General features: G+C 40.4%; 2 protein-coding genes across 2 annotated transcripts; both read left to right on the forward strand.

The window, feature by feature from the left end:
- Positions 1–58: 58 nt before the first annotated feature.
- Positions 59–5,044, forward strand: LOC127839713 (uncharacterized). Its single transcript, XM_052368096.1, has 5 exons — positions 59–182; positions 3,148–3,318; positions 3,503–3,679; positions 4,288–4,572; positions 4,806–5,044. The coding sequence occupies exons 2-5, from the start codon at positions 3,252–3,254 to the stop codon at positions 5,042–5,044; spliced, it is 768 nt and encodes a 255-aa protein (XP_052224056.1). The 5' UTR covers positions 59–182; positions 3,148–3,251.
- A 480-nt stretch (positions 5,045–5,524) lies between these two features.
- LOC127838319 (uncharacterized) lies at positions 5,525–9,875 on the forward strand. The gene is made up of 4 exons (XM_052365993.1): positions 5,525–5,694; positions 6,024–6,059; positions 7,031–7,115; positions 7,350–9,875. The coding sequence occupies exons 1-4, from the start codon at positions 5,562–5,564 to the stop codon at positions 9,688–9,690; spliced, it is 2,595 nt and encodes an 864-aa protein (XP_052221953.1). The 5' UTR covers positions 5,525–5,561; the 3' UTR covers positions 9,691–9,875.

Here is a 9,875-nt window from a genome sequence, read left to right on the forward strand (position 1 = left end):
CCATTTCCATCACCTTTGTTTACACATTTTTCGTTTCCTCCAAGCCGGCAAAGGAAAACCGGCCCAGGATCACTGTGGTTTGCACACGTGTTTCAACGGAGGAGAATGCACCACGCACGTGGCCGGATACACATGCACCTGCCCGGAAACACATGGCGGGCCAACGTGCGAAGAGGAACTGAGTATGTATTGAGCGTTGTGTGCCCCGTGATACGTACCGCATCAACAATTCGGATTATATATATACGTAATGTATAATATATATTGTCGTTTTTATTTATTTATTTTTTGTGACAAGTACATACTTAAAACTTGTAAATTTCTGTATTTTTAATAAATAGGAAAATAAATGGCAAAATTGATAGAGCTTATATTTATTATTATATTCTTAAGTTGCCTTCACATGCTTGCATCCTGTGAATAAATAAGTTATTCATTCTAAAATATATATATATGTAACGTTAATCCTTGTTTTAATTTTTAAAAACTCCGTCTTTTAGTATCTTTGAACAATTGTTATTTAGGATTGATTTAAAACTCATTTTTCGTTACATTACAATCAAAATGACACAACAACTTGCAGATTATGCATTGCCATTTAAACGAAGGGGGCCTAAAACGTGCGTGCATGTTAGTAATGTGACAAGTGCAAATACCAGTAACAAGAAATGTCTTTAAAAAGATTGAAATTAATTAATTAATGCTCAAAAAAATACAAGATGATCGGTAATGAGAATTTTCGAACCCCATAATATAGTATTTAAAGCACGTATCATAAGTATTGCGAAAAATGTATGCACGCTACGGACATGAAGACATGTAACATGAATACAATTTCGATGCATTCGGAAATTCGTTTACTACATAATAATCGCAGAAAGTTTAAACTACATTTTTTAGTAAAATGACATCAACTGGATACGTTGAAAGAAAAGTGCAACCTTAGCTAATTCTTAATAATCAAAGTACTGACAGTACTGGTGTGACGATGCTTTTGAAGAGGATTGATATAAAAGCATCTATTTAAGTTTATCTACATCACCACAATTGTGTATGTGGGTACGAAAATTTTGGGTAGGAAAAAAATGGGTACGAAAATTTTGGGTACAAAAGTTATGTCAAAAAAATTAAGTACGTTAAAAGATTTGGTTACGAACAAAATTTTGGTAGGAAACAAATTGGGTACGAAAAAAAATTTGGTTACGAGCACAAATTTGGGTACGAAAAAAAATGGGTACGAAAAAATTGGGTACGAAAAATGTAGGGTACGAAAAAAAAAATTGGGTACGGGGAAGTAGTACCCGTGGGGAACTTGATCCTTTCAGCGAAACTGGGAGGCGGGTTACATTCTCGATCAAATATTACAAGAAATATCGACGTGTATTTTCTGTACCACTTATCTTAAAAAACTGTCTGTTACAGTAAAACGTTTGTGGGTTATAACATTACGTTTCAGCATATAAATTCAAAACTTGACATGCTCTTTAATTACACCATGCACTTTAATTTCACATGTATATCATACCAAACTTTATATTTCGTTGTTTCCTTTCCTAAGTTAATGATGCTATGTGTACGGACGTGATTTCACAATCCCATGTGCATGAACATGTACTTTTTCTCTTTTGATTATTGTTCTTTTTCTCTAATTCAATAAGCTAAGGCATGTTTGTTCGTTAAGTACGGCAATGATTTCATGACGATTCCCGATCGAAAGTGGGTATGAGCACATAGTCGTAAGAGCACTTGAATACGTGAGTTCGCCCATGAACACGTGGTAAGGTTAACTAAATCTCCGCGATATGACCTAATATGTGTTTAAAACAGCAAACAATATCCAACAAACGAATGAATTGTCAAACATAGTATGTGCACTGATGTGGCTCTGTAATTTATGTTTGAAAAGTTTATTAAATATGCAAAATGAGAAAGCATGCAGAAGAGCGAGTATCACAGATATGATACGGCTATTATGCTGTTTATATACCATAGTCGCTACAACGTTTACAAATGGCAGGTTCGAAATAAATCGTTTTCTTTACACTCATGATCGCGTTGAAAGTTAATTACACACGTTTTGATTCGCAATTTATTTACTGAATCACGACAATTGTCAAATACAATACAATACAGAAAATGCATAGTTGTTTCATTGATCTATAAACATATAATGGATTGAATATAACTGATTTAAAATTAACGTTTTCAAACTATTATTAAATCTTTTCCCATAATATGCTGTCCTATTTATATCTGAGCTTCCTATACCTTTATCAATGATAATCAGCGAGGTATGCCGATTAGAAAAATCGAGCTATCTCAATCGGACTGGCTCGGTCTTTTACATAGGTGCCATTGTGAAGAATTTTTTCATGATATGATAACTTAGACGATGCTTCGCAGCATCGTCAAAAATGTAACCACAATTTCAATATAAATCAATATTACCACTAAGGATCAAAATTTAAATTCCCAATTTATTGAAACGCTTGGGTCCGCCAATCTGTATAAACTCAACGTTCTCTAACGCCTTTTTAGAATGATGAACATATTTATTTACGGGATGCAATCAGGTGCATACAACTATAAAATATAATTATAAATATAAGCTCTGTCAATTTTGCCATTTAGTTTTCTACTATTAACTATTTATTAAATATACTGAATTTTAAAACTTTTTAGTTTGTACTTGTCACGATAAATAAATAAATAAATAAAAACAATGGCTGAATTGAACAGGCAATCGTATGATCATATTGCATAGTATGTTATGATCGATTTGGGCTTCTATGTCAACATCATAATAAATGACCGTGTCGCGTATATAGGCGAAACTAAATGATTGTTTCGTTAAAAGAGCGCATAATATTCAGAACAAAACAATTTGCAATAAAGTGGCATTCCCTAAATGTACACATTTTGCAGAATGCGAGTGGCGTTCATTTTCCCGCTGCATTAGATGTAAATATCGCAATAAATCTAGCTCACAATTTAGCTTAGACAGCTATGCCGAAAAAAAGGTCAATTTGAAAACATCTCACGCTCGATGAACATAACCATACATGCCGCACTAAAGAAAAGATAATGGTGGCTGATGGTCAAGTTATATATTTCGTTTTGATGACATATTGTTCTACGCCTCACAAGTACACGGCGGTTGGAGCGACTGGGTCTATGACGGCGCCTGTTCCCGCACCTGCGGGCATGGCACTCGGCTAAGATTCCGGTCATGTGACTCTCCGCCCAGAAGCATGTACGGGAAGGCATGTCCTGGTAACAGCACCGAGGTCACACCGTGCTTCATGAGAGAGTGCCCAGGTACATAGGCCATAGAGGGACTGGTAAACCGACATTTTGTGTGACTTAAAAAAATGTAAAGATTTGTTGGATTCCATTACTCATATGAATCTTTACGTGTCGATCAAAAAAAAAAAAAATCGACTTCATTACCGAGAACGATTATTGTATGCCATGTTGCTGATGTTTCTGTTGTTTTGCATAGAATGTGAAGCTCCCATCATAGATGGGATCGGACAGTGTGACCTCCATGATGACCTCTGCGAGGCCTCGTGTCCCCTTGGTTACATACTGCCCCGTGGACAGCAGAAGCAGACATTCCAGTGCGGTCAGTCCACCAACTTTACGTGGAATCCATTTCAAAGGCTACCGATATGCTCCCGTAAGTCGCATTCCACTTTGTTCCAGTTACAACTATCCTTATAGTTTAACCTTATAGTAAACGGTTGTGTCAGTCCCATGAATACTACATGTATTTTGTTACCTGTTTATGCCAAATGATAATTCACTTGGCAGTGTTATGGCACTGAGATCACTCACTATTTACATTTGAACATTTAGATACAGAATTTAGATGTGTATCAAATGATATACATAACAAATCACATAATGTAATTGTATTTGTTAAAAACAAGCACTAGTTTATCTTATTCAATGTTCAAGTAAGAAAACTTGATATTTTAGTAACCGGACGGAAAGGGCCTTCATTTTTTACAGAAAAAAACTGTTTCTTTCACCTTAAAAATGTCAGTTATTTTCCAAGAAATGAGTTTTAACCAAAACTTATCACGAGGGTTATATGGCTACATGTATTCTTTAAAATAAAATGACTTCTACGCGTAATAAACTGATATACTGAAATAGTTACCGGTAATTGAACAAAACAGACTTTCCGAAGAAGTTCATACTAAATGCATAACAATTTCACGATAGTATTCCTATTACGCAAACATCTATGCTGGTAAAGTCTTCGTCCATCATTGTTTGCAGCTAGCTTCAGACCAGAGAGTTATTCCGTCACGATGATGATAGAGTATGCGTCCCCGCTGCCGTGTTCCGGGGTTGCTATGGCGATAGAGGAAGTAACCACCGTCGTCAAGGGGCTACGTTGCTCCAAGGAGAGTGCGTCATGCTCAACGGACGTCAAGCTTTCCGGATGTGCTGACGCTAGAAGGAAACGAGAGACGCGGTCTACATCTCTAGGGATTGTTTTATCAATCCCCCTGTCACTTACCGGCGACTTTAACCTCCCACTGTATTACGAAACAGGAAAAGGCGAGTATAATAGTTATGTTCACTATCACACGTGCAGTCTTTTCATCATCAATCTATACATTGTAACTAAGCAAGTATGTTTCTGTAATGAATAATTCGGAAAATAATAACTATTAAGCAATGCGGTTATCAAATGTTACCTGCCGTACATTGAAATATTCGTCTTCGAGCGAACCACTGTTTGTTTCCTTACACTTGTAAATATATAACATATTATTTTACTTCGTTTTTAGTCACTGACACTTTACTGGAAGCCATGACGGCACTGAACGTGCTCGAGTCTACGGTCAGGGACGTTAAGAGTGACCTTCACGTCTTCTCAGTTACCATAGACATGGTCAAATACAATGTTGCCAACTTTACCGTGTCCGCACACACTCACTGTGGGGCGGGGTTCGTACCGGTGGAAGCTGTGTGTGGCAAGTTGCTTTGTTTAATCAAAAGAACAGTAACAATTTCATCATTATTATAGTCATCATGATCATGATCATCATTACAATCATCATCATCATCATCATCATCATCATCATCATCATCATCATCATCATCATCATCATCATCATCATCATCACAATCATCATCTTCACAACCATCATCATCATCACAATCATCATCATCTTCACAACCATCATCATCATCACAACCATCATCATCATCATCATCATCAGCATCATCATCATCATCATCATCATCATCATCATCATCATCATCATCATCTACATCAACAACATCATCATCAACAGCATCATCATCATCATCATCATCATCATCATCATTATCATCATCATCATCATTACAATCATCAGCAGCAGTGTAAGAAAACAGATATCGTTATATTCTCCATATCATCGTTCTCTATGATCATACATGTTTTACAACGAAATATTGTTATGTATATATTACGATGACGTTGATACCTACATGATTCTATAACATGAGTCAAACATTCATATACATTATATGTAGCTCAATGCCAGAAGGGTACGTACATGGTTGTGGACAAATGCAGGTATTGCCCGGTGGGCCAGTACCAAAACGCGACTGGTCAGAACGCATGCGTACCGTGTCCTAGCAACCAGGCCACGTGGACCGTAGGCAGCAGAGATTCGACGGAGTGTTTTGGTATTGGTATATCATGTCATAAAAGATGTAATGATTAAAATACATCTACAGTATATGTCTGGCATCACTATCGAATACATGTGTCTCGCTCTTGGCGTATCGTAAGTCATCTGCCATTATTAGGAATGAAGATTATATTTAATTAAACTTTAAGAAATATACAAGTGTTAGACTGTGCTCTTAAAATAAAAGGCAAAATAAAACGCTGAATTTTAGGTAAAAAAATAAAACTTTAAGTAGATCTTGTATGTAATACAACCCCGACTCAAGTACTTGCTGAGAAGCATGTTTCGTGTGTATTGCTATACACATCTTTTGTTCCGTTCCAGTTCCGCCCCCTAGTCCCTTGCAAGAGGACACCGCATGTAAGTAAAGTGTAGTTACGGATTGGTTTATTCAGGCAACACTGATATTACAATAAGATATCTCCATTTGGAGATATGGTGCAGATACAACATGGGGGCTCGAATACTTGTATATAAGTTGCAACTGAAATACTTAGCGTTGTAAATGCGAAAATCGTTTGTACACACATTTTGCCTAGTTATTCGCACATCTTTAGTGTAAACCTATTTATTTAAGCTCGATTGCATCGAAATCCTAATGCTTATTGAAACACGTTCGAGTATATTTCTTGGGTAAAACCAAAACTGGTTGTCTTTTTTGGGGAGATTTAAAGCACGCAGTGGGGATCGAACCCATGACCTCCCGGTCGCTATAGAGACACCATATCCACTACGCCACGGCGACCGCGCATCTTTGACCATAGTTCACTGTTACCAATACAACACCCATTGTTTTGAACGCCGTTCCGTAATATTACGCATTCACTTGGTAATATTAACCCTTTTCCATATCAATTCTTTATTCCGCCTCAAAAGTTCCCAACTCAATATAGCAATTATTTTACCTTTCAATGTACAAATCTATATACATACAGGTTTAAGTTACTCACGTAAGCCGGCAATCGCCCGCTGAAATTCACGATTGAAATTGTTTTATCTCGTGTTATTATCTACGTTCTGTGTTTGCACTGACAAACGAGTTGTAACTCGTTTTGACAAACGAGTTGTAACTCGTTTTGTTAGACAATATCAAATAAAGCCTCGCTCTGGGGAAACGGGGCTAAATGCATAAGCGTGAAGTGTAGTTCCAGATTTGCCTGTGTGGTCCACACAGGCTAATCAGGGACGACACTTTTCGCTTTTATAGATTGTTTCATTTTGACTGCACAAGCTAATCTGGGACGACACTTTACGCTTATGCATTTAGGCCCGTTTGACCAGAGCGAGGCTCATTTGTTTGACAATACCAATAAGCAATAATTTCTTTTTAGGGATTCTTATAGTGGCCGTCGCGGGTGGGGCGGGTTTCTTGGTCATGGTCATGACGCTGTGCGTTGCGAGATACCTCTACGTCAGGTAACACGTGACAAAGTGCGTTTCTTGATATCTGTATTAAAGGCAACATATGAAAATCTGCATTGCGAGCCATCACTAGCGTACGAAAATGTGCGTTGCAAGTATATCTTTATCAGGTAATACACATAATCTATTTTATAGAATGATGTTTAAATCCAAAAGGCTACTTGCACAAAGGCACAAACACAAACACAACAAAATACTTTTTTTCTATTCCTCGTTTCTTCTCCGCAGTGGCCGGGACCGGAAGCGGTATGATCTGGAAGTGGACGAGATCTCCCTCTACACAGACTTTCCGGACCTTTCCTACAACACCTTCTTCAAGCGCCGCCAAGTGGTCGGTTTCGACTCAGATGGATTTCCGGTTGTTAAAAACTTCAGGTCACATAATGGCGACGTTAAACATTCTATAGATGCACAAGAAGACAGCGAGGACGAAGAATCAGTCAGCAGCGAGCTGCAGATGTCGACAACAAGAGACCACTTAGCCTACCCGGAACCGGAAGGCTCAGAGACGCCGTTTTCTTATGACCCTTGCAGAGCGGCGTGGAATGATAACTACGTGATCCCGTACGAGTACCCCGTGATGGAGCAGTGGGACTTCCCCAAGATAGGCCACCCCATGAGATACCGCATACCCGGCCGCACGCATCTGCAAAATATATATCCGTTGCAACAGTTTGGTCTAATGGGGGAGTTCTGTTCACGCACGAGAAAAGAGCCTCCGCTTCCCGAAAACTTACCGGTCTCAAACAAGTTACCACAGCTAATGCACAGACCGGAAGAAAAGTTATCAATGAAACAGATATTTAAACAGGCGTTTGGCATAACATCACCACACGAAGAAGAACACGAACAGATGATAGAAATCAACGCAAAAAGGGCTCTGTTGGGCATGCCTCAGATGCCGCCGTTGCCGTTTAAGAACAAGCCAAGCGAGCCGAAATTCGAGCATCCTCCATCGAAACCGTTGTTGGATCCGAAACCGTTTTTATGGACGCGACCTGCACGAGGACAACATGTTATAGACAAGGGACCAGACGATTATGATCGCCAAGAAATGGCACTCACAAAAAAGATTCTTCCAGCGATACGTACAGCGTCGGTTCTAACGCCAAAATCTGTAAATGATTTAACCAATTCTCCATACCGGACAACCGTGAGGAAATCTTCCGACAAACCTGTGATAAATGGAGCTACCCAGTCAAAACGCAACAATAGTTCTAACCAAGAATACACCAAACAAATCCCACACACAAAAGATCCAACTTCAGCTTCCACCCCAATTGATGCTATCATATTGGGTCGACAGAGCGAAAACGTGCCATCAGGTCGAAAGTCTGTAACAATTCACGAAAACTTCACACCGCGGAAAAGGCCATTGACCCCGCTTTCCATTCGGCGGCCATCTTTCTCCAATAGTTCCGCGAGCGATATAAGTAATACAAGTACTTCCAATCTACCTTACTCAACCAATACGAAGACATCGGTAGACGCTGTTAAAACCATACCTTTACGACCGGTGGCTTATCTTCCATCGGACGCCACGGATACGTACCAGCCCGTTTCCGTCACTAAAAGGTCTCTCACTCCGTTGAATATCCCAAAGCCTATCCTTCACCCTGAAGTCGCCGCAAAACGAACCGTTCCTGCACGACCGCTTGCTTATCTTCCATCAGACGCGGCGGACACTCACCAGCCTATGTTGGCTGCTGGATACACGTCCCAGCCTATGTCGGTCAGTGCGGACACGTCCCAGCCTATGTCGGTCAGTGCGGACACGTCCCAGCCTATGTCGGTCAGTGCGGACAACTCCCAGCCTATGCCGATCGTTGCGGACTCGTCCCAGCCAATGTCGGTCGTTGCGGACACGTACCAGTCTATGTCGGTCGTTGCGGACACGTACCAGACTATGTCGGTCGCTCTTTCACCGGTCACTGAGGACACGTACCAGCACATTTCCGTCACGAAAAGGTCTCTTACTCCCGTGGAGCACCCAAAGCCCGTCCTTCACCCTGGAGTCGCCGTAAAACGAACCGTTCCTGCACGACCGCTTGCTTATCTTCCATCGGACGTTGTGGACACGTCCCGGCCAATGTCGATCGTTGCGGAGAAGTCACAACAAAAGTCGGTCGTTTCGGACATTTACGAACCAATGTCGTTTGTTCCGGACACGTACTTGCCTATGTCGATCGCTCGTCTACAAGTCGCTGCGGACACGTACCAGCCAATATCGGTCACGAAAAGGTCTATCACTCCCTTGGAGCACCCACAGCCCGTTCTTCACCCTGGAGTCGCTGTAAAACGGACTGCTTACCACACGCCGTCCACTCCGAACGAGCCGCTGAAGTGTATCCGTCCGCCTTCAAGCTTCCGGTACAGTCTCGTACCCACACCAACCTTCGTGAACGAGCAAGACTTTGCTGCGAGGAGAAGACGGGACATTGAGTCACGTGTTAGTTATGACATGGACGGGGGGATTGAAACGCTTGTTGGTGGTCAAGGCTTTACCATGACGTCGCAACCGCCTGAAAGCACCGCGCAACCCGGCCGGAAAGGTTATCTACGGCCATGAAAACAGCGATGGTTTTCTCTCAGAAACGTTATAAATACACTTATAAATGGTTCTATGCAGTGTATACTTAAGCCCAAAGCGTCATTTTGGTTATTATGGACTTACAACACATTTTTAAACGCATTATTGACATTGCTTATCATAATTAATTAATTATAGAACATTTTATCACATGCTATACCATG

This window comes from Dreissena polymorpha, chromosome 7 (assembly GCF_020536995.1).
Source record: "Dreissena polymorpha isolate Duluth1 chromosome 7, UMN_Dpol_1.0, whole genome shotgun sequence".
NCBI lineage: Eukaryota > Metazoa > Mollusca > Bivalvia > Myida > Dreissenidae > Dreissena > Dreissena polymorpha.

What these genes read in the sequence shown, in the direction of transcription:
- LOC127839713 (XM_052368096.1), top strand. Translation starts at nt 3,252, where the DNA reads ATGTACGGGAAGGCATGTCCTGGTAACAGCACCGAGGTCACACCGTGC. An exon ending in CTTCATGAGAGAGTGCCCAG is followed by an intron (nt 3,319 to 3,502) that starts GTACATAGGCCA and finishes TGTTTTGCATAG; the next exon opens with AATGTGAAGCTCCCATCATA. An exon ending in AAGGCTACCGATATGCTCCC is followed by an intron (nt 3,680 to 4,287) that starts GTAAGTCGCATT and finishes CATTGTTTGCAG; the next exon opens with CTAGCTTCAGACCAGAGAGT.
- LOC127838319 (XM_052365993.1), top strand. Translation starts at nt 5,562, where the DNA reads ATGGTTGTGGACAAATGCAGGTATTGCCCGGTGGGCCAGTACCAAAAC. An exon ending in CTTGCAAGAGGACACCGCAT is followed by an intron (nt 6,060 to 7,030) that starts GTAAGTAAAGTG and finishes ATTTCTTTTTAG; the next exon opens with GGATTCTTATAGTGGCCGTC. An exon ending in GCGAGATACCTCTACGTCAG is followed by an intron (nt 7,116 to 7,349) that starts GTAACACGTGAC and finishes TCTTCTCCGCAG; the next exon opens with TGGCCGGGACCGGAAGCGGT.